The 24,612-nt window shown below is 33.5% G+C and overlaps 1 protein-coding gene across 1 annotated transcript in view; it reads right to left on the reverse strand.

Moving 5' to 3' along the window:
• dlg5a (discs, large homolog 5a (Drosophila)) overlaps positions 1-24,612 on the reverse strand; it is an 86,761-nt gene that overhangs the window by 46,534 nt on the left and 15,615 nt on the right. Inside the window, exons 4-11 of the mRNA XM_073834649.1 lie at positions 23,689-23,832; positions 19,959-20,142; positions 13,557-13,816; positions 12,339-12,651; positions 11,871-12,101; positions 8,763-8,947; positions 8,542-8,667; positions 5,233-5,365 (exon numbers count right to left, since the gene is read on the reverse strand). Coding sequence (XP_073690750.1) covers positions 5,233-5,365; positions 8,542-8,667; positions 8,763-8,947; positions 11,871-12,101; positions 12,339-12,651; positions 13,557-13,816; positions 19,959-20,142; positions 23,689-23,832 — 1,576 coding nt within the window. The remainder of the gene's footprint in view (positions 1-5,232; positions 5,366-8,541; positions 8,668-8,762; positions 8,948-11,870; positions 12,102-12,338; positions 12,652-13,556; positions 13,817-19,958; positions 20,143-23,688; positions 23,833-24,612) is intronic.

Raw genomic sequence — 24,612 nt, forward strand, 5'->3', positions numbered from 1 at the left:
CATTTTAACTCCACTCGAAGTGTAGTAACATCTAGAAGCAATATGAATGCTCCTGAGCTAAATTTTGAGTGTCCCAGAAAAGGGTATGAGTACTTATGCAACGGGATCTTTTCAGTTTTTTTTTTTTTTAAATAAATTTGCACAAATGTTAAAAACCTATTTTTTGCTTTGCCATTATGGAGTAGGGAGTGCAGATTGATGTGGGACAAAAAAGTAATTTAAAGTAGTTTAACATAAGGCAGCAACATAACAAAATGTGAAAAAAATGAAGGGGAATGAATAAATTTTCAAGGCACTGTATACATCAGCTGAATAAATAAGCTTTCCTTTGCTGTATGGTTTGTTAATACAGGACAATATTTAGCCAAGATACAACTATTTGAAAATCTGGAACCTGAGGGTGCAAAAAAATGTAAATATTGAGAAAATCGCCTTTAAAGTTGTTCAAATTAAGTTCTTAGCGATGCATATTACTAACTAAAAATTAAGCTTTGATATATTTATGGTAGGAAATGTACAAAATATCAACAAATATGTGCCAATGGGCTTAGAAAAATCAATTCAATTTCAAGGGAAAACTAGTTTTCATACCCCACTGACAGATATTTGTTCTTGTTTTAAACAAACTCGATTTTGTTCCGTTTGTTAAAAAACAAGACTTTGTATCTTCAATTTGTTTCTTGTAAATATATCTCGACTTAAGGATGTTTAAACATTTGTACTGGAAAAATACTGAGAAAGACATTCATTTTTCACAATGCATGCATCATTTAATGCAATGACTTCATGAAATTAAGACGTATAATTTCCTAAATTTCGAGGTCACTGCTTAGTCCTATTTAAAGTTATCCTAACAGGAGTAGAAGGGCAGTTTAAAAGCATATTTCATAAATTGATTGTATTCTGAAGCACAGTATAAAAAAACTTAAAAATTAGATATTTAAAGAAGAACTTTGATCAAAATTAGAAAACATTTACAGATACCTAAAAGTTATTGGTGTTAATCTGGCAACTGGTGATAATTTCCTTAATTATATGACAAAATATTCTATTACTTTAAAGTTTGAAACACAAAATCCAATACATCATCTTCTGATAAGACTGCAAAGAATATTTTTTTCTTCAGTAATTTTGCCTTGTTTTCTAGTGCAAATGTCTAAAGATTTTTTTAATCAAGATACATTTACTTAAGAAAGAAAATTACAAAAAAATGTGCCAATAGGCTTAGAAAAATCAATTTGATTGCAATGAAAAACTAGCGTTCATACCCCATTGTCAGATATTTGTTCTCGTTTTAAACAAACTCAATTTTGTTCAGTCTGTTAGAAAACAAGACTTCATATCTTCAATTTGTCTCTAGTAAATATATCTCAACTTAAGAATGTTTAAATATTTGTATTGGCAAACAAGGCAAAAAATACTGCAAAAGATATTCATTTTTAACAATGTATGCAACATTTAATACAGACTTCACAAAATTAAGACTCTCTGCTCTGATTTAAGATCTTTTAGCTCTTAATTTGTTAAAGAGCGACCTGCAAACATTTTTAAGACTTGCAGAAACCCAGCTTAAGGTAACTATTTTTCTAGTTGACTAGACATCATTCATTTAAAGCATTAGTCGACTTTTAGTTGCATGTTTATTAATAACCCATATAAATCATAATCATAAAATCAATCATGAGCCTTTAACTGCCTACATAGCCTAATAAGCGCTCAAGCACACACAAAAACAGCTTGCCACAGCGGACTGGCAGGTATAACAATTATGAATGTGCAGGGGAAAACAGCAAGGAGACTGCATTAACGTTTTCATGATTTATTGATAAACTAGTGCCTTCTTTGTTTTCAATTTAAGAGATGACTCTCCAATGACTTGTCATCTCCGCAGTAGTAGATGCGCCTGTATTTCATACCAATCACATAATCTGAGAATATTTGTTTTCTATTTGAATTAGTTCATTTAAAAGTAGACTTTTCACTCCCTATAGATATATTTTTCATGTCTGTAACACAAGTATACACAGTTTTGATGTTTCACACACAAGTTCAGAGACCGAGATGCCAGAAATCACGTCCTTGTTTGCTTTATTTTACAAAAGTGCAATGTTTTGTTGTTATTGTGAGTGCACACAAATAAACGTAGAATATTTACAGATTCGAAAGATGTATTACTTTTGTCTGTATGACCAAAAATTACGTATTTTAAAAGCCAGTGACCGCACTGGCGCCTCCATCTGTCATGCAGTGAACACACTACTGTTCAGCTTCCATACTCCACACAAACACTTGAATAGCGCACATTTTTCTAGGTTAACATTACAGCTGCAATGAAAAGTTGCTACTACATACATCTTTCAGACGAAAAGCCATATTTAAGGCCGATAAATGATAGGCAAGCGTTTAGATGTCCTGCCTGATGTACTATATTACCACACAGACCAGCAGGTAACGATCTGTCTGCCATGGACTGCGTGACTTCGTCACTTCCTGTGGAAGCAACTAATAAAATTTCGATTGACCAAGCCTCTTCTCATCGAATAACAGTTAGCTGACTATTAGGGGGCAGCGCTAGTAACTATATGGGTTAAATTTAGGTTTATGGTTACATATTGGATTCGTACGAAGTTACAGTGAGCTCCACTAACATTGGCACCCTTGGTAAATATGAGCAATTGCAGCTGTGAATATAAATCTGCATTGTTTATCCTGTTGATGATCCGTTCAAAAACTCACAAAATTCTAACCTTTCATTGAAGTAAAACGAAAGTGGGAGGAAAATCTCACTCCCATATTCCCATTCATATTTACATTTTTATAGCACACCAGGGTGACTAGGAGCATGAAATTGTCCAGCCATGACTTTCTGTTCCATAGAATTATAAATATGAGGGACCATAAAGGCCAAAATTCGCTTAAAGGAGAAGTTCACTTCCAGAACAATTTTTTTTTTTAATTTTTTCCAACATTCAAAATGTTCATGTCTTTCTTTCTTCAGTCGTAAAAAAAAACAGTTTTTTGAGAAAAACATTTAAGATTTTTCTCCATATAGTGGACTTCTATGGTGCCCCGAGTTTGAACTTCCAAAATATAGTTTAAATGCGGCTTCAAACAATCCCAAATGCGGTTGTAAACAATCCAAGCCGAGGAAGAAGGGTCTTATCTAGCGAACTGATCGGTTATTTAAAAAAAAAAATGCAATTTATATACTTTTTAACCTGATTCTGAACGATTCTGAATTTGAGGGAGAAAATAAGTTTTTCGACAACTGTCTTGAACCAAGTTCAGGCTGAGCGCTTAGTCATTTAAAAAAAAAATGTTTTCGCTAGATAAGACCCTTCTTCCTCGGCTAGGATCGTTTACAACCGCATTTGGGATTGTTTGAAGCCGCATTTAAACTGCATTTTGGAAGTTCAAACTGGGGCACCACAGAAGTCCACTATATGGAGAAAAATCCTGAAATGTTTTCCTCACGAAAGGCAGACATGAACATTTTGGATGACAAGGGGGCAGGTACATTATCCTAAATTTTTGTTCTGGAAGTGAACTTCTCTGAACTTTAATGATCCATCACAAGGAGTAAACCCAAAGAATATATATCTTGCAGAACAAGATTGTTGAGTTTCACAAAATAGAAAGTGGCTGTAAGAAAATAACTGAAGCATTCAAAATCCATCAAAATCCCTGTTTACATCATCAGGGCAATAATTAAGAAGCTCCAATCAACTAAAGATGTTACAAATCTGCCTGGAAGAGGACGTGTGTCGTTGTCGTCCTATGTTTGAGTTTGAGTGGCCAAAGACTCTCCAAGGATCACAACTGAAGAATTGCAGAGATTAGTTTATTCTTGGGGTCAAAAATATATCAAACAGCCCTTTTATCACCACATGTTGTTCGGAAGAGTTTTAAGAAAAATCCTCCTCGCTCATCCAAAAACAAACTCCAGCATATTCAGTTGTCAGACACGACTGGAACTTCAAACAGGACTGGCTTCTATAGTCAGATAAAAAAAAAAGAGCTTTTTGGCAGCAAACCCACCAAATGGGTTGGTCCAAAAATGAAGCCATAGCCATCCCAGTTCCCTGACCTGAGTGAGGTGAACAGAAGAGAAGAGCAGGGAATCTGAAGAATCTGGAGAGATTCTGTATGAAGGAATGGTGATCTCTTGTCAGGTGTTCTCCAAACTCATTAGACATTATAGGAAAAAACTCAGAGCTGTTATCTTGGAAAAAATATGTTTTTAATAATTGGGTGTCAATAATTATGGCCACTGTGAACTAGAGAAAAACATTTTTTTCATAATGAGATTTGTCTCTTTCCATTGTTTTACTTCAATGATAGGTTAGAATTGTGTGACTTTTTTTTTGAATGAAAGATCAAAAAGAAACAATGCAGATATATTTTCACAGCCACATTTGCTCATATTTATCAAGGGTGCCAATATTAGTGGAGGGCACTGTACGTTATTATTATAGAAAGCACAAAAAATTGTTCATGGAAAACAGAACTATAAAATATAGTGTTACATACACTACCGGTCAAAAGTTTGGGGTCAGTAAATTTTTCTTCTTCTTTTTTTTTTTTTTTTGAAAGAAATTAATACTTTTATTCACCAAGGGTGTGTTAAATTGATAAAAAGTGCTAGCAAATACTTACATTGTTAGAAAATATTTATATTTTGAATAAATGCTGTTCTTTTGAGCTTTTTATTCATCCAAAATTCCTGAAAAAATATCACAATTTCTAAATAAATACTTTGCAGGGCAACTGTTGCAATCTATAATCCAATATAGATCCAAAATAGATCATTCTAATAATAAATCAGTATATTAGAATGATTTCTGAAGGATCATGTGACACTTAAGACTGAAGTAATGGCTGATGAAAATCCAGCTTTGCATCACAGGAAAAAATACAATTTTAAAGTATATTACAATAGAAACCATTATTTTATATTGTAATAACATTTCACAGTATTACAGTTTTTTTCTATATTTTTGATTAAATAAATGCAGCACTGATGAGCATATGAGACTTTCTTTAAAAACATTACAACTCTTACTGACCCCAAACTTTTGACCGGTAGTGTATGTATTTTCTTTTTTTCAGATTTTTTAAATACTTTTTAAAGCCTGGAAAAGCATTAATATAAATATTTCTCACACACGTAAGATCAATGCATTATTCCTCATGACTTTTAGCTGTTCTGCTTTGGGATTTTTGTATTCTTACCCGATCCTTCTCAAACTCCACCACCTCCGTCTCCCATTCTAATGAGTCTGTGTCTATGGCTGAATCATGGGAGCTGTGAGCCATTAGCTGGCAAAAACGCGCCTCCTTCTCCAACTGGCTCTCCATCTTCTCCCTTTATTAGTAGAGAGAGCACAAAACAAGACAGACCACTTTCTCTCTCATCTCTCCAAACACTCATCTAATTCTTCTTCACACCCACAAAACCCAATACAAAACAGCAAGAATGTCAAATGTCAACAGTCTTTGTGAAGACCATCTCTCTTTGTTTGAAGAGCTGCTGATGCAAGACTGGGCAAGCCTGTCTTACAGGCATTCTGGATGATACGGGTTGGCATCAGGGCATCTAATGCCGCAGTTTGTGCAATCTGTAACACCTGTGCTAGATGGAGATGTTATAAAAGCGGCATCAAGGTCAAACCTTAAAATTGGACAGAAAAAAAAAACAGGATCAAGTAGTTGGGGAATACTGGCAAACTGTCACTAAGATTCATAGACTCAGAGAGAGGAAAGCCTGGAGGGCATCAGTGACATAAAAAAACTTAAGAAAAGTCTACTGCAAGAGGGTGGGGTGCTCTGGAGTTTTGGCAGGAGTGGACTACCCACTAGGGGGCGTCTGATGCAGGAATTTGATCAAAAAGAAAAGGGACTGAATCTGGTTACTGATTAGTAAAATAGGACCCAAAATTAATTCTACTAGGGTCATGATCCAATTGCCACAAATTAATATAATTGGGCATTGTAAGTGCAAAATTATTTGCTGCCTGTCATTCATATGCAGGGGATAGAAATGCACATTTCAAATCATTACATTTATTCATCTATCTATATCTATTTAAAAGTTGCTACATTATTTAGAACATTATTTTGCAAACTGGCTGACTTAGCTATTTATTCATTTCTTCTTATCCTTAAGAATGCTATTCTTATTAATTTCTTACTTCTTATTCATCTATGTATTTATTAATTGCATTGTATATTTGCATTATTACATTATTCATTCACACATTTATTCATTTAACCACTCATACTACTACTACTACTTATTATTATAAATTATTATTATTATTGCATTTACAAATTATTATAGATGCAGTTTAAAAGAAAATATTTACTTTATGAATTTTTCCAATTTAATATTACTTATTTATTACCCCATTCGTCATCATCATCACCATTATTATTAATAATAATATTATTACATGCATTCTAAAAATACAAAATACAATAAATGTTTCATAATGTACATTTTATTTGTTATTATGTATATTACATTATTACTTATTTATTATAATTATTGTATGTATAAGTTATATGTCATTTAAAAAAATACTAAATGTTATTAATTACTTCATTAATAATAATAATAATAATAACTATTATTATTATTATTATTATAATAATATGCATACTAAAAAGAACATTACTATATTATTTAACATTTATAAGATATAAATAATAATAAATATATAACAATAATAATAACAACAATTATTATTATTATTAGTAGTAGTAGTAGTATATGCATAGTAAAATAATATTGCTTACATTATTAGTACTTGCATTTATAAGATATCGCTGTGAATACAAAATACAATAAATGTTTCATAATGCAAATTTAATTTGTTAAGTTATGTTTATTACATTATTACCTCATTTATTACTACTATAATTACACTTTTATTATAGATGCATTTTTCCTTCATTTTTTAAATTGTAATAAGTATATAATAATAATAGTTATTAGTAGTAGTAGTAGTAGTAGTATTATATGCATACTAAAAACAATATTACTTACATTATTAAAAAAAACATTATTATTATTTGCTTTTATAACATATCACTGTGAATACAAAATACAATTATTACCTCATTTATTATTATTATTATTATTATCATTAATATTATTATAACATTAAGTTATTATAGATGCTGTTTGCTTCATTTGTAAGTGTTATTTATTTATTAAGGAGATTTATATATATATATATATATATATATATATATATATATATATATATATATATATATATATATATATATTTTTTTTTATATATATATATATATATTTTTTTTTATTTTATTATTATTATTATTAATATTGTTGTTATTATTATTATTATTATTATTATTACTACATGCATACTAAAAATAATATTGTTACTTACATTAGTATTATTTGCATTTATAAGATATCAATGTGAATACAAAATACAATAAAAGTTTGATAATGTAAATTTAAATTGTTATGTTTATTACATTACCTCATTTATTAGTAGTATTATTTGTATTATTATTGCATTTACAAGTTGTTATAGATGCAATAAAAAACTTTTTTTTATTACTCCATTAATAATAATAATAAAACATTATTATTACTTGCACTTATAAGATATTACTGTGAATACAAAATAAAGTTATATTACATTATTACCTAATTTATCATTATTGTTATTATTATTATTATTATAACAACATTTACAAGTTATTACAGATGCCATTAAAAACAATATATTTTTAACTGTTATTTATTACTCTACTAATACTACTACTACTACTACTACTACTAATAATAATAATAATTATTATTATTATTATTTATTATTATTATTATTATTATTATTATTATTATTATAACTGTTATTTTTATTATTAATATTATGTGCATACTAAAAATATTACATTATTATTACTTCCATGTATATATATCACTGTGAATACAAAATAAAATAAATGTTACATAATGTAAATTTAAGGGAAGACACTTCAGGCAAATTTTTTGTACTAGAAATGTATGCAAATTAGCGCATATTTCATTAAATAACGCCTCATTTGCATATTTAACCTAACATCTTAGAAAACTTGTAATACAAAGAACATTTGCAATTATCAATGCAATTAATCAACTGGGTAAGTAAGGTGATAACTATTAGTTATTTTTTTTACCCTATTGACCTGCGGTGTCTCGCCTTAGTTAAGGTATTCATTTTATTACATTATTACCTTGTTTATTACTATTATCATTATTATTAACAGCATTTACAAGTTATTATGGCTGCAAACTTACATAAGACAAAGTTATTTTTAAAATGGCAAAGCCACATAGCACTGACTAAATAATAAATTATTTTAGGACTCTGGATTGGATTGTTTGACCCTTTGTGAAAATAAAATTTTGAAACCTAAAGGTCAGTTTTAAATGTAATGAAACACCCCATATTATCTGTATATTATACAACAACTGACTGTCAGATTGCCAGAGAAGCAGGACTAAAAAAAAAAAGTGTTTACTTGAGCTCTTTAAGTTCCCTGGCTGCATCGTTCCGCTGTTTCCTCATGTCGTCAAGGTTACGCAGGGCATCGGCCAGATCGCTGACGGCACGGTCTCTCTCTCTGCGCAGATTATCACACAAAGTCCTGCCAAAAACAAACAAAGACACACTCACGCATCAGCATCAGCAGTTGCATATCATTAAACTACTAAACTGATTAATTTCAGTGGCAAATGTTACCGTATGCTCTCTCTCTCAGCAACAATCTTGTCTCTTTCCTGAAAGGCCCAGTCTCTGCGACACTTGGCCACCTCGGCCTCCTGCATGGCCTCCTTCAGTTCCTGGGACATGGCCTCACACTGTTTCCTCAACACGTCAATCTCCTTATTGGCACGCTCCATGTCCAGAGTGGCCGAGTCTTGTTTCTGTAGCAAAAACATTCATGTTTGCAGGAGATTTCATCACCAAAATATGATTTTAAGACTTAAATGAAGACATATCAGTGCAATTAGTTAAATTAACTTCACCGGGAGGTGAGAATATCAGCTTTGAGGTTTACGGCTACCCTAGAGCTGTTAGAGACCTCTAGTGGACTCTAGCGGCACTGTGGCTTCAAGCTGACTGAATCTGAACTAAATCTGCTTTGGGGTTATTTTCTACTAGAATAATTCAATGGCTCACAGCTTATGAGATTTTTGTGGTTTGTAGTGTTTGTTTGCGTGTGATGACTGGTGTGAGACATCAAGACAGGCAGGGACAAAAGGTAAGGATACAATGCTTTGAGATTTAACCTGAGATTTATCTCACAAACGGTCCCTTTGACATTTTTGCTCAAAGAACAGCAGATAACTGCAGTGACAGAGGAGCAGCTGATAAATATCTTCGATAAAAACTGAATAATAAATGGCAAAATACAATACAATACAAAAAATATTACTTTTGAGGCATGGTTCAGCAGAAGCACACACATTGTCTTGAGTCACGGTAGTCTGAATCTACTGCATAAACTATTAGAAAGGTTTTTATATTTAAAGAGTTGAAAATAACGGTGTTGTATAGTTTTGAAGTCGCTTATGCTCACCAAGGATGCATTTAAAATACAGTAAAAATAGCAAAATTGTGAAATATTATTACAATTGATAAAAACTGTTCTTTAATTGAATACATTTTAAAATGTAATTTATTTCTGTAATGCAAAGCTCAATTTTCAGCATTACTCCAGTCTTCAGTGTCACATGATCCTTCAGAAAGGACTTTAATACACGGAGAAAACAGTTGTGCTGCTTCAATATTTTGTGAAAAACCTCACGATACGAATATTGCAATATAAAGTCCACAATACAATATTTATTGCGATTTAAAAAAAACAATAATTGAGAAGAAATTAACATTTTGTACGTTTTAAAGTTAAATTATTATTATTATTAATTATTATTATTATCTAATGCACTTTGAGAGTTCAAAATTAAGAGTGCCAACCCATGACTAACGCTTAACTAAGAAAACTGTTTCAGTGTAAATTACATTCACACTGGTGTTTTATGAAGTCAAACAAATTAGAATATAATAATAACAACAACAACAATGACATTAATAGCCATATATTGTAAAACAATTGTACTTTAAAATAAATTGTAATGTAATATTTCATATGTATATTATTTTTGCTTTACATTACATTAGGGATTAGATCTTTTATTTTGAAGGAAAACTTCAGCTTCAACGAAAACAGGCTTACAAAACGAGTCTCACTAAAAATCTAGTGAAATGCTGTCAAACCTTTTATGTTGGAATAAGTAGTTAGTTTAAAAACTACACCTTTTGCCCAAAGACCCACTGTTTCATATCGTCAATATCGTAACTGATAATGAAGATTGTGAATATTCCTGATTTTGGAACATTTGTGTCTTCAAGCCATTAATATTTTTTATTCTTCTTTATCATTGTTCTACGCTTGATCCTTTTATTTTCGTAGTGCATTGTAGACAAGAATTAAGCACTTGCATTAGAAATGTTAAAACCACTTTCCTTAACTAACAGCACTGACGAGATAAAGTGAAATGGCTGGTAAAACTTAACTACCCGATAAATGAACAGATGCAGCTCATACATCTTTTTGCAGACACTCAATTATTGAGCATTTTCTCCACAACCCAGACAAGCTCTGTCAAATTAGCTTTGCAGAGTGCAGGATCTTATTCCTTTTACCCAAAATATATTCATGACATTTTCATGTATTAAAGATTAGGTTTTAAAAAAAAAAAAGAGCATCTCTTAAAGGTTGCACACACTAAGGGCAATTTCTGGACTGTTGAAACATTAAAGAAGTTCACTTCGAGAACAAAAATATACAGATAATTTACTTACCGCCTTGCCATCCAAAATGTTCATGTCTTTCTTTCTTCAGTCGTAAAGAAATTATGTTTTTTGAGGAAAACATGTCAGGATTTCTCTCTATATAGTGGACTTCTATGGTGCCCACGAGTTTGAACTTCCAAAATGCAGTTTAAATGCAGCTTCAAATGGCTCTAAATGATCCCAGCCGAGAAAGAAGGGTCTTACCTAGCAAAACGATTGACATTTTTAACCTCAAATGCTCATCTTGTCGAGCTCTGCGCATACTCAGTTCAAGACAGTTAGAGTATGTTGAAAAACTCTCATCTCATTTTCTCCTCCAACTTCAAAATCGTCCTACTTCGCTGTTCTAGCTTTTTTTGTAAATGGAGTTTGATCTTCTCTGACAGTTCACTTTGTAAACGCTGGGTTGGTTCTTCTGCAGCGATGTAGGATGATTGTTTGACATACCAGAATACACAGTGCACGCAGAGCTAGACAAGATGAGCATTTGAGGTTAAAAAGTATAGAAATTGTCAATTTATTTTAATTATGTTTCAGTAGATAAGACCCTTCTTCCTCGACTGGGATCGTTTAGAGCCCTTTGAAGCTGCATTTAAACTGCATTTTGGAAATTCAAATTCATGGGCACCATAGAAGTCCACTATAAGGAGAGAAATCCTGAAATGCTTGCCTCAAAAAAAAAACATCTTTAACGACTGAAGAAAGAAAGATCTTGAATGACAAGGGGGTAAGTAAATTATCTGTACATTTTTGCTCTGGAAGAGAACTTCTCCTTTAAGACACTGAGTAGAACGGCATAACTAAAAATGAGTTACTTTACTTTAAACATTTCCATTACTCGTTATATTACTCCATATATTACTTTAGCAGGCCTGGAAAATTCCAAAACGTCTACCACAGAATTTTTTTCCACAGAAGCATTAGAATATGAAATATGCATTTAATAATGTCATTAATGTAAGCAGATATAGCATCCCAGACTGTAAGCACCTGTCTGGCCTGGTAGTATTCCCGCAGTAACTGGTCTCTCTGGATGATGGCTTCGGTTCTCTCTTTCCTGGCCACATCTCTTTCCTCCCGCACAGTCTCGATGTCTTTACAGGCCTGACTCAGCTCTTTCTGGGCCTCCGCTTTGTCCTTCACTTCATGGCAGTATTTTTCCAGCAGCTCGTTTCTCTCACAGATGGCACGGTCTCGATCCACCAGCGATGAATTTAGCTCCTACAAAAAGACACAGACGTCAGCGACAGTTATACGCTATTGATTTAAAGTGCTTTTTCAAAACACCAGTGGCTGCCTAGCACAAACTTGGCAACAAAAAGCTGATTTACTGATCAGAGAGCACCTTAATCTTAAATACCGTATTTATCGGCAGTGATACAGTGAGTTTCCCCAAATCACAGATGAGAGCAACAATGTTGCATAGATATCTGATATCTTTTATTAGGCATGTGTTACCTGTCTGAGTGCTTCTAGTTCCTCACTGGCCACCATTCTCTCAGAGGAGGTGTTTTTGAGCCGGGCCTCTGCCGCCTCCAGCCCCGTCTGCAGTTTGTCTACCTCTTTAATGACCTGGTCCCTCTCGCTCATGATCAGCCTGTATTCATTAAACACAGAATCCCGCTCTTCCTTGTACTTTTCTGCATCCTTGACCGCCTTCAGCTGGAAGTTCTTGTAGCGCGTCACCTCTGACTGTAGTCTCTCCATCTCTCTCTGCAGCTCTTTGTTCTGGGCTGAGGCTTTATTCAGCTCCTGCTGCACCGAGTCAAACCTGATGGGTTTCAAATCAAAAATGTCAATTGATTAATAATTATTTTGATTAATGATAAAATAGATATAGATATAAAATAATTTGGTGGGTCGGAGTATCACTGTTCATTGATGAACTCAATCGAAAGACTGGCAATTGACTGTACTGGCCAATCAGAAGTCAGGACCATAATTATCTGTAGTTTATTTTATTTATGTAAGTCTGTTATTCACAACTAAATATTTAGGCAAAGTTGATTATGCTTTCAGCTCAGTTTAACATATTTTAGTATTTTACCATATTTTAATCCAAAAAAAGCACAACTTTTACACATCCTTCAAGAAGTTTGTGAATTTATTAAAATTTTAGGCAAATTTATTTATACTTTCAGCTCTGTTTAACATATTTTAATCTATTTTGTACTTTTGGCCTTCTCGGGGCAGAAAATGCAAAAAAGGCTGCAGATTGTGTTTTTAATGTGACTGTAATGTTAAAGAGATAGTTCCCGAAAAAATGAAAATTCTGTCATTAATTACTCACCCTTTCAACAGAAATTGTTGAATAAAGTAATTTTTGTTTTCTTTGCACACAAAAATTATTCTCATAGCTTCATAACATTATGGCTGAACCACTGATGTCAAACGGACTGTTTTAATGATGTCCTTACTTGAATGTGTCAGTTGCGTTGCTTTCTTTGCAGGGTCAGAAAGCTCTCGGATTTCATCAAAAATATCTTAATTTGTGTTCTAAAGATAAACAAAGGTCTTACAGGGTTGTAATGACATGAGGGTGAGTAATTACTGACAGAACTTTCATTTTTGGGTGAACTCTCCCTTTAAAAGGTTGATGTACAAGCTTTAAATTTATTCAAAGAGTGTCATGCAACACTTGAACCACATAATTAAGACAACTGATGCTGCTCGTACCGTCTCATAGATGTAGACCACTGCTGTTGATACTGGATGGCCGTGTCGCGCTGTTTCAGCAGAGCGTCGATTTGTTTTTGCAAGCGCCTGTTCTCCTCCTCCACCTGCTCCAGTCGACTCAGATCTGTGTTGTGACTGGCGACCTTGTCACTGTATCGTTTGCTCAAGACGTCGTATTCCTTCTTTACCCCTTCCAGCTTATCCATGGCTGTATCGTAGAGTTTGTTCAAAACTTCTGAGGACCCATTCTCCCTGATTACCTGTATCAAAAAGTATTTCTTTAACCTGATTTACTGTGTGGTGTCAAAGAAACAAAAAACAAAACAAAACCCTGATAACCTGTGTGGGAAAAAAAGCTTTAAAAGAACCTGATTTAGGCTCAATCCCAATTCTACCCCTTACCCCTACACTTAGCCCTACCCCTCCGTTTGGCGCGTTCACGTGAAGGGGTAGGGGTGTCTCATTTCTCTTTTGGTTGGAGGGGTAGGGGTAAGGGGAAGGGCCAGATAGCCCTCCAAACGAAGATTTTTCAGGACCTCACTTCAAACGAAGGGCTAAGAGAAATTTCCAACATGGCTGCTCACTCGAGCAAGCAGACTCGTAAATATAAGTAATTTTTGCCTTTAATTAGGATTTTGATGACAATGTTTCATTATATGTATATTACCTTCAATCTTGTGTTTGTGTTTATGGTGTTGTTTTGTAAATAAACGTTTGCAAAAAAATCGCTAAAGTTTGCTAGCAGATAGCACTGATTGCACGATATTACAAAATATATTTTTATGTCATATACACTTGACTGCATGTTAGAAACATGAAAGACCAGTGGCACGGCAATTTGCAACGGTGGTGTAGTGGAGGGTGTACGCAGGTATACGGTGTATACACACTTCCACTTTTTAAATCCCCTCTGATGCGCATTATTCAGTAGTGTCCTGCATTCGCCAAAATCATGGCAGTCCACCACATCCAGTCATGTGAATAAATGTAAATATTCGCTAAAAACACCCAGTAAAGGCAGTGATGATGCAGTCAGGAGCGTGGAGCCGGCTTGCTTTGAAATGTATTTGATGATTGCGCCTAATGCACCTGCGCCCGATACGTCTACCGCACCAGTAATTTAAATCAGTACATAATAATAAAAACGATACCTTACAAATAAAAAGAAGCTGATTTTTACGATCAGAAATTTCTTAAACAAGTGAACCCCTGTAAACATTTTAGTCCAAGGATTCAGAAAACGAACGCGTTCAAATAGAAAGTTGAAAACGAAATTCACAAATGAAGCATATATACTTCTCCAGGCACCACTACACTGATTAGCAATTTGCCGTGCATGTGATAATGCGTTGTTTGTTTTGCTTACGGCCACATGTGAATGAACGGTGCGTACACCGTACATTTGTACTTTTTGCAACATGACAACATTTTGACATCTTGGAATGAGTGATAAACATCTGCGCATGTCCTCTGACGTAACATTGGGAACTAGCGACAACCTATGATGACGTATAACAGTGTTGTAGTGGTGTCCCATTTCTTAGGGGATATATTTGGGCCTTCCCCTTTACACTTTGTTTCAAGGGACAACGGGAAGGGGCGAGGGGTAGAAAATAGAATTGGGATTGGGCCTTACTGTGTTGTAGAAACAACACAAGACAAAAACAAAACAAAACCCTAATAAGCTGTTGAAAACAAAGCCAAAACCACGATCACTTGTGTTGAAACAGCTTTAAAGAACTTCATTTACTGTGTAGTGGAAACAAAATGAAACAAAACAAGACAAAAACAAAACCCTAATAAGCTGCTGAAAACAAAAACAAAGCCAAAACCACGATCACTTATGTTGAAAACAGCTTTAAAGAACCTGATTTACTGTGTGGTGGAAACAAAATAAAACTAAACAAAAACAAACAAAAAACCCTAATAAGCTGCTGAAAACAAAAACAAAGCCATAACCCATGTTGAAAACAGCTTTAATGAACCTGACGTACTGTGTGTTGGAAACAAAATGAAACAAAATAAAAACAAACAAAAAACCTTAACAAGCTGTTAAAAACAAAAAAAGCGCTAAAACAAAACCATGATTACCAGTGTTGAAAACAGCTTTAATGAACCTGATTTACTGTGCAGTGGAAACAAAATGAAACAAAAAGAGACAAAAACAAAACAAAAAACTAATAAGTTGTTGAAAATAAAAACAAAGCCAACCAAAACCATGATTACCCCTGTTAAAAACAGCTTTAATAAACCTGATTTACTGTGTGGTGGAAACAAAATAAAAACAAAACGAGACAAAAACAAAAAAACAAACAAAAAAACTAATACGTTTTTGAAAATAAAAACAAAGCCAACCAAAACCATGATTACCCCTGTTAAAAACAGCTTTAAAGAACCTGATTTACTGTGTTGCGGGAACAAAATAAAACTAAACGAGACAAAAACAAAACAAACAAACAAAACTAATAAGTTGATGAAAATAAAAACAAAGCCAACCAAAACCATGAAAACTAATAAGTTGTTGAAAATAAAAAACAAAGCCAACCAAAACCATGATTACCCCTGTTAAAAATAGCTTTAAAGAACCTGATTTACTGTGCAGTGGAAACAAAATGAAACAAAAAGAGACAAAAACAAAACAAACAAACTAAAAAAAAAACTAAGTTGTTGAAAATAAAAACAAAGCCAACCAAAACCATGATTACCCCTGTTAAAAAATAGCTTTAAAGAACCTGATTTACTGTGTGGTGAAAACAAAGTAAAACAAAATGAGAAAAAAACAAAAACAAACAAAAACTAAGTTGTTGAAAATAAAAACAAAGCCAACCAAAACCATGATTACCAGTGTTGAAAACAGCTTTAATGAACCTGAATTACTGTGCAGTGGAAACAAAATGAAACAAAAAGAGACAAAAACAAAACAAACAAACTAAAAAAAAAACTAAGTTGTTGAAAATAAAAACAAAGCCAACCAAAACCATGATTACCCCTGTTAAAAAAAGCTTTAATGAACCTGATTTACTTTGTGGTGGAAACAAAATAAAACAAAATGAGACAAAAATAAAAACAAACAAACAAAACTAATAAGTTGATGAAAATAAAAACAAAGCCAACCAAAACCATGAAAACTAATAAGTTGTTGAAAATAAAAAACAAAGCCAACCAAAACCATGATTACCCCTGTTAAAAATAGCTTTAAAGAACCTGATTTACTGTGTGGTGAAAACAAAGTAAAACAAAATGAGAAAAAAACAAAAACAAACAAAAACTAAGTTGTTGAAAATAAAAACAAAGCCAACCAAAACCATGATTACCAGTGTTGAAAACAGCTTTAATGAACCTGATTTACTGTGCAGTGGAAACAAAATGAAACAAAAAGAGACAAAAACAAAACAAACAAACTAAAAAAAAAACTAAGTTGTTGAAAATAAAAACAAAGCCAACCAAAACCATGATTACCCCTGTTAAAAAAAGCTTTAATGAACCTGATTTACTTTGTGGTGGAAACAAAATAAAACAAAATGAGACAAAAATAAAAACAAACAAACAAAACTAATAAGTTGCTGAAAAAAAAAAAATCACCCGTGTTGAAAACAGCTTTAATGAACCTGATTAACGGTGCGTTGGAAACAAAATGAGACAAAGCAAAACAAAACCTGATTACAAACAGTTTTACCAAACCTGATTTACTGTGTGGTGTCAAAGAAAGAAAAAAAAACTATTTTGAAACCACTAACTCAAAAAAAGGTTTAACAATGGCCAGTCCTAAAGATATTAGTTGTGCAAAAATGTTGCATTAATAAAGAATTATACTGATGTGTGATCCTGTTTTCCAGTGGTTTTAAATGTGGCTCATCATACACTTCAGTCTGGACTATCACTGCTATAAATTTGCTTTCATCACCTTTTACAATGCAAACACCAGAGGGCGATCATGAGTCTATGTAAAATCTCATGTACTTGCATGCAAAACGCTGTCACTGCACTTACACACAAAAACGCAACACTGCATCCAGCATTAAACAAACAGCATTAAGTCCACTTGTTTTGCAAAAACACTGACCTATTAGGACACTATATGTCCTAATGAGATAATCGAAGGCAATTCCCCATCCAGGCAATAAAACCACACATCAGTGGCTCCTGACCAAGCCACAGTGGGATTTCACACGCTGAGTGATTGGCATCTGTATCTAACTCTTCTCTAGGCCATGTAATCAGTGCTTAGAGTATTGACTAACTGCAAAAGCTTCTGTCCTTTTCCATCAGTCAGCAAGCACTTGCCCTTCCAGTCTGACCTTTTTCAAGCAGGCGGTGTGTTTTGTGCAGCCAGTGGGCAGCGTAGGCATTGCTGACAGGTCAAAACACGGTTCAATCCGAGCGCGCCTGATCTGACCTCTCTGCGACAATTAAGACCGTTTCAGACACACAAGCAGGAGCTATAGCTATCCTAATGCTTTAAACCTTTCCATTTGTGTTCGAGGGTTTAATCCAGATAAATCAATCCGACAGGAAAAGGCTCATTCCTTCATAGTAGCTGCAGTGAGCAGACAGTGTGTTGACAAGGTGGCATCTGACTGAATAATCTCCTGTCCCCTGGCTTCCGATTTATGTCAAGGTCAGATTTGGTTGCACTACTATGGGATGCCCAGCCTCCGGATTTACAACATAAACGCTGCTGTTCATGATGCAACAGACACACTAATCCCACAACAGTCTGCGCTGCAGGGGAACGACAAAATCTGCAATTTAATTAACCATCCCTCAAGCTTCCTGAAAAAAAAATCAGGGAATCAGGGATCAATTTTGGCAGGCTAACGTCACTTTCTGGCTGACGGCAGTACCATTAGGCCTCTTTCACACTGCAAGCGTAAGAAGCGCATATGTATTTTGGTGCCCGTATTAACAGGTTACATTCACACTGTGTGTATAAAAAGCGGTTCTGCGATTTCAGCACTGAGCCCATTTTTGCTGCTTGTAGCTCACTCAACTAGCAGACGGAAGAGAAGAAATTGTTGAATAAAGTTGTTATTTTTGTGTTTGCACACAAAAAAGTATTCTCATAGCTTCATAACATTACGGTTGAACCACTGATGTCACATGAACTATTTCATCAATGTCCTTACTACCTTTCTTGCCTTAAATGTGGTAGTTGTGTTGCTGTCTATGTAGGGTCCTTCCACTCCTCTATAATGACATCACAGTGCTGCTGGATGTTAGACACATGGTGCTTCTCCACCTTCCGCTTGAGGATGCTCCAAAGATACTCAATAGGGTTCAGGTCTGGAGGCATACTTGGCCACCCCATCACCTTCACCTTTAGCTTCCTCAGCAAGGCAGTTGTCATCTTGGTGGTGTGTTTGGGATTGTTATAATGTTGGAAAACTGCCGTTCGGCCTAGTTTCTGGAGGGAAGGCATCATGTTCTGCTTCAGAATGTACAGTACCTAATGGAATCCATGTTTCCCTCAATAAACTGCAGCTCTCCAGTACCAGCAGCACTCATGCAGCCCCAGACCATGATGCATGACTGTAGACAAGACACCATTTTCTTGGTACTCCTCACCAAGGCATCGCCACACATGCTGGACACCATCTGAGCCAAACAAGTTTATCTTATAGTCTCATAAGACCACAGGACATGGTTCCAGTGATTCATGCTCTTGGTTGTCTTCAGCAAACTGTTTGCAGGCTTTCTTGTGAACCAGCTTCAGATGAGACAAGATGACTTGTTGCAGTGTGCAGCGTATGGTCTTAGCACTGACAAGCTGACTTTCTACTTCTGCAACCTCTAAAACAATGCTAGCAGCACTCATGCATCTGTTTTTTGAAGCCATGTTCTGCATCTGACGCACAGAACGAGTGCTCAACTTTGTTGATCGACTCTTGCAAGGCCTGTTTGCGAATGGGACCCATCTTGGAAAACCTCTGCATGACCCTGATCACTGTAGTGTAACTCGGTTTCAGTGTGCTACTGAACCTCTAATAGCCTTGGCCATCTTGTGGAGAGAAACAATTCTAATTCTCAAATCCTCAGAGAGTTCTTTGCCATGAGATGCCATGTTGAACATCCAGTGGTCAGTATGAGAGAATTGTACTTAAAGCACCTAATTTTAACTGCTCTAATACAAGATACACAACTTTGTATGGTCCTGTCATGCAGAACAAAACAAACACGATGAATAGGACATGTGGCTTTGCATGGTTAAACAACATACTGCTGTTATCACTTAGGGTGTTCTCACTTTTGTTGGCAGCTATTTTGACAATAATGGCTGTATGTTGAGTAATTTTCAGGACAGCAAATCTATACTGCTATACTACTATGGTGTCTCATTTACGCACTGTTTTGCATGTGTGAAATCTACCTTAAGTGTCTCTAGAGTGTGTGTCCAACCCATACCTGTTGTTGCTGTAGTCTCATGTCGGCCACCTCTCTCTGATCTTCAGAGTGAAGTCTCCTGAGCTCCTCACAGCTCTGTTTCAGATGGTTGTGTTCCCGAACCAGCTTGCCGTTTTCTCTTTTCAAAACCTCTAGTTCCTCCTTAAGCTGAGACTGTTCGCTTAGGAGGCGACTATGCTGTATGCTGAAATATAAACATAAAACAAACAAACAAATGGGCTACTTATATTGCAACCACATGAGAATCTGGATGACACTTCACTTGTGCGATCTAGGTAATGTTTCACTTTTATGACTGTTACAGCCAGATCTCTTTTTAAAAACAATCAAGAATCATTAAAACCCTGCCCTACAGGGCACTGACCTAGAGTGGCAACTCTATATTAGTTACTACACAGTGACTCTGTTCCAAATTCTAGTAGGCCGTTTACACAGGAAGAATTTTATGGCATTGTATGCATGCTTACAAACATAAGCAACATGATCGTTATTCTACGATCACAAGTTCCCTTCCAAGAAAATGCAATCCCATAAACTCCATCCAAGACGGCCAGCAAAATTGTCCAATTGTCAAGTAACTATTTTACACAATATTAGTGTGGTTTGTTTTATGCTTATTGTAAAATAAAATAAAATAAAATAAAAATAATTCTTAGATAGCATCATACATGCACTATATTGTCAGCATTCTGTATATAATGCTTATTAGGAGATAAAATAAAGTAAAATAATAAATAAAATAAAAAAAATTCTTAGCATCATACATACCCTACATTTTTAGCATTTTGTATTTTATGCTTATTAGGAGATAAAATAAAGTAAAATAATAAATTAAATTAAATTAAAACAAAACAAAACAAAATTAATTATTCTTAGCATCATACATATGTTCAGCATTTTTTATTTTATGATTATTAGGAGATAAAATAAAGTAAAATAATAAATTAAATACATTTTTAGATAGCATCATACCCTGCATTTTCAGCATTTTGTATTTAATTATTTTAGGACATAAAATAAAGTAAAATAATAAATTAAATTAAATTAAATTACAATTAAATTATTCTTAGCATCATACATACGTTTTTATTTTATGCTTATTAGGAGATAAAATAAAGTAAAATATTAAATAAAATACAATACATTTTTAGATAGTATCATACATACACTACATTTACTAAATTTAATTTAATTAAAAATAATTAAAATAAAATAATTTTTCTTCGCATCATACATACTTTCAGCATTTTTTATTTTATGATTATTAGACGATAAAATAAATTACACTAAAACTAAATAATTCTTAGATAGCATCATATATACCCTAAATTTTCAGCATTTTGTATTTTATGCTTATTAGGAGATAAAATTAAGCAAAATAATAAAATAAAAAAATATATGAAAAAATAATAATAATTAGCATCATACATACCTCGCGCAGAGAGTGCAATCTTACAATGCATTGCAACAAATTCCATCCAATAATACATACTATTTTAATCCTATTTAAAATGAACTATTGTACCCAAAATTAGTGTGTTTTGTATTTTATGCTTAGAGTATAAATAAATAAAAAATTTGAGCATTTAATATTTTATGCTTATAAGTAGATAAAGTTAAGTAAAATAAAATAATGTACTGTCATTTATACGATGCACAGACTTTATGCTCATGTAGAGCGTTCCAAATTGGTTCAATTTCAGTGTAGACACCAGCATACATGGAGGCTCAAACTGAACAAATGTTTCCATTCTCGAGACAACAGTAACATGCAAGCAGAGAATGGCTATGTGTGTGTGCTGTAATCACACACTGTTAAGGGAATATGGGATTAATCCCTCGTCAACTCAATCTTCATCTCTATGTGGCGGTTCGTGGCCAGCAGACATGGGGACAGGAGGGCATGTATCCTTACATCATAATCAGATTACAGCCACTGCACATCTGTGTATGGATGGACGATATTATGTGGCAAACATGGCTGAGTCAGAGACAATAGAGCAGAACAAACTTCCTTGTGTACACGCTTACATATCGCCAACTGGTTAAGATAACGAAGCTACGTTAAACCAATATCAGGTAAACTGATGACATATGTGACCATGGACCACAAAACCAGTCATAAGGTTACATTTTACAAAACTGAGATGTATACAGCATATGAAAGCTCAATAAATTGATATATGGTTTGTTAGAATAGGACAATATTTGGCCGAGATACATCTATTTGAATACCTGGAATCCGAAGGTGCAAAAAAATTAAAATACTGAGAAAATCACCTTTAAAGTTGTCCAAATTAAGTTCTTAACAATGCATATTACTAATCAAAAATTACATTTTGATATATTTATAGTAGGAATTTTACAAAAAATCTTCATGGAACATGATCTTTACTTAATTTCCTAATGATTTTTGGCATAAAAGAAAAATCAATAATTTTGACCCATGCTATGTATTTTTGGCTATTGCTACAAATATATCCCAGCGACTTAAGACTGGTTTTGTGGTCCAGGGTCACATATGACAAAGCAGTTTCATAATTACTTCCTCATGGCTGCGTTTTTTTCCATAAGGATTTTTATAGAAAGACACTGAAGGGTAGTTCACATAAAAATAAATTCAGTCATCATTTATTCGCCATCCAAACCTGTCATGATTTTAGTTTTCATTGTGGAAAACAAAAGATGATATTTTAAAAATGACTCTGTGTTGTTCTGGACTCCATTGGAGTTCATTGTATGGGCAAAAACAGTAGAACAGAAGAAAAAAAAATACTTAAAAATATTTTAACATGAGGGTGAGTAAATTATTAATTTGATTTTGTTCATTTTCACATTTTAATTTCTTTTTTTATTACTTAAATGTACACTTTTTATAAAATAAAATAAAATAAATAGATGGCATCATACATACCCTAAATTAGGAAATAAAATAAAATAAAATAAGATCATCATACATACCCTACATTTTCAGCATTTTGTATTTAATGCTTATTAGGAGGTAAAGTAAAACAATAAAAAAAAAATAATAATAATAATAATATTCTTAGATAGCATCATACATACCCCTATATTTTGAACATTTTGTATTTTATGCTTATTAGGAGATAAAAAATAATAATAATAATAAAAAATTGCATCATATATTATCAATTACTGAAACGCTTCACATTAGGTAAATCTAATTCAAATTAACTATTGTACCCAATATTAGCGTGTTTTGTATTTTATGCTAAGTGTATAAAACAAAAAAAAAATAGGATTTTGTATTTTATGCTTAAGGAAATGAAGTAAATATAGAATAAAATAAAGCAAAATGAGTAACTATTGACAGAATTTTACAACTGTCTTAATTTTCACATTTTCATTTATTATTTTTATTATTTAAATTTACACTTTTTATTGTAATTTAACTAAATATATTAATTCATTTATTACTGTATCTAATTTTAATGTATTAAATTTTATTGTAATTGTATAATTGTAATTTGAGGTTTGGAATGACGTGAATGATTAAATAACCGGGTGAACTATTCCTCTAGACAACAATAAAACTGCTCCCTAAGTGCATTACGCACATTAATATTGCAACGTGAATTGAGCTGCAGAACAAAGTGCTTCCAACATTTAATAAAGCTATAATTAACCTGTAGATAATGCAAGTGATAATTAAAGACTGCTACAAATGCAGCAGATGGCTCTCGGAGAGACTCGTGGCGCATGTACTCACTGGTAGTAGTCTGCTTCCTTCACGGCTTCCTCGCACCTCTTCAGAGTCTTGGTGTGCTGGTTCTGCAAGGACTGCAGGTCTGCCATGGCCTTCATGCACTGCGTTTTCAGACGCTCGTAGTCATGACCAGGTTTGGAATTTGGCCTTTTGGAGACAAAGAGCAATACATCAGCACTGCGGCCCTCAGTCTGCAAGGGCGGCCCAATGTTAACTGGGATAACAGAGACACTACTGGGCAAAAAGTTTGGAATAATTTAGATTTTTCAGTCTCTTATGCTCACCAAGGCTGCATTTATTTGAACAAAAACACAGTAAATATGTGAAATATTATTCATATTAATAATTAATAAACAATTATTACATTTATTTTCATTTGTTATAATTATATTTAAAAAAAATCTTCTTACATTAAAAAAAAAAAAATCAAATAGAAACCAAAATACTGCAGTACTGTATTTATTTTTCGGTCAAAAGTTTACAATCCTCTTTTACAATCTGCAAAATGTTAATTATATTACCTAAATAAGAGAGATCATACAAAATGCATGTTATTATTTATTTAGTACTGACCTGAATAAGATATTTTACATAAAATATGTTTACATATAGTCCACAAGAGAAAATAGTTGAATTTATAAAAATGACAACGTTCAAAAGTTTACATACACTTGATTATTGATACTGTGTTGTTACCTGAATCATCCAAAGCTGTGTTTTTTTTTTTTTTTGTTTGTTTAGTGATGGCTGTTCTTGAATTTCTTGTTTGTCATGAACAGTTAAACTGCCTGCTGTTCTTCAGAAAAATCCTTCAGGTCCCACAATTTTTTTCGTTTCCCAGCATTTTTTGTGTATTTGAACCCTTTCCAACAATGACTGTATGATTTTGAGATCCATCTTTTCGCACTGAGGACAACTGAGGGACTC

This window comes from Garra rufa, chromosome 2 (assembly GCF_049309525.1).
Source record: "Garra rufa chromosome 2, GarRuf1.0, whole genome shotgun sequence".
Lineage (NCBI taxonomy): Eukaryota > Metazoa > Chordata > Actinopteri > Cypriniformes > Cyprinidae > Garra > Garra rufa.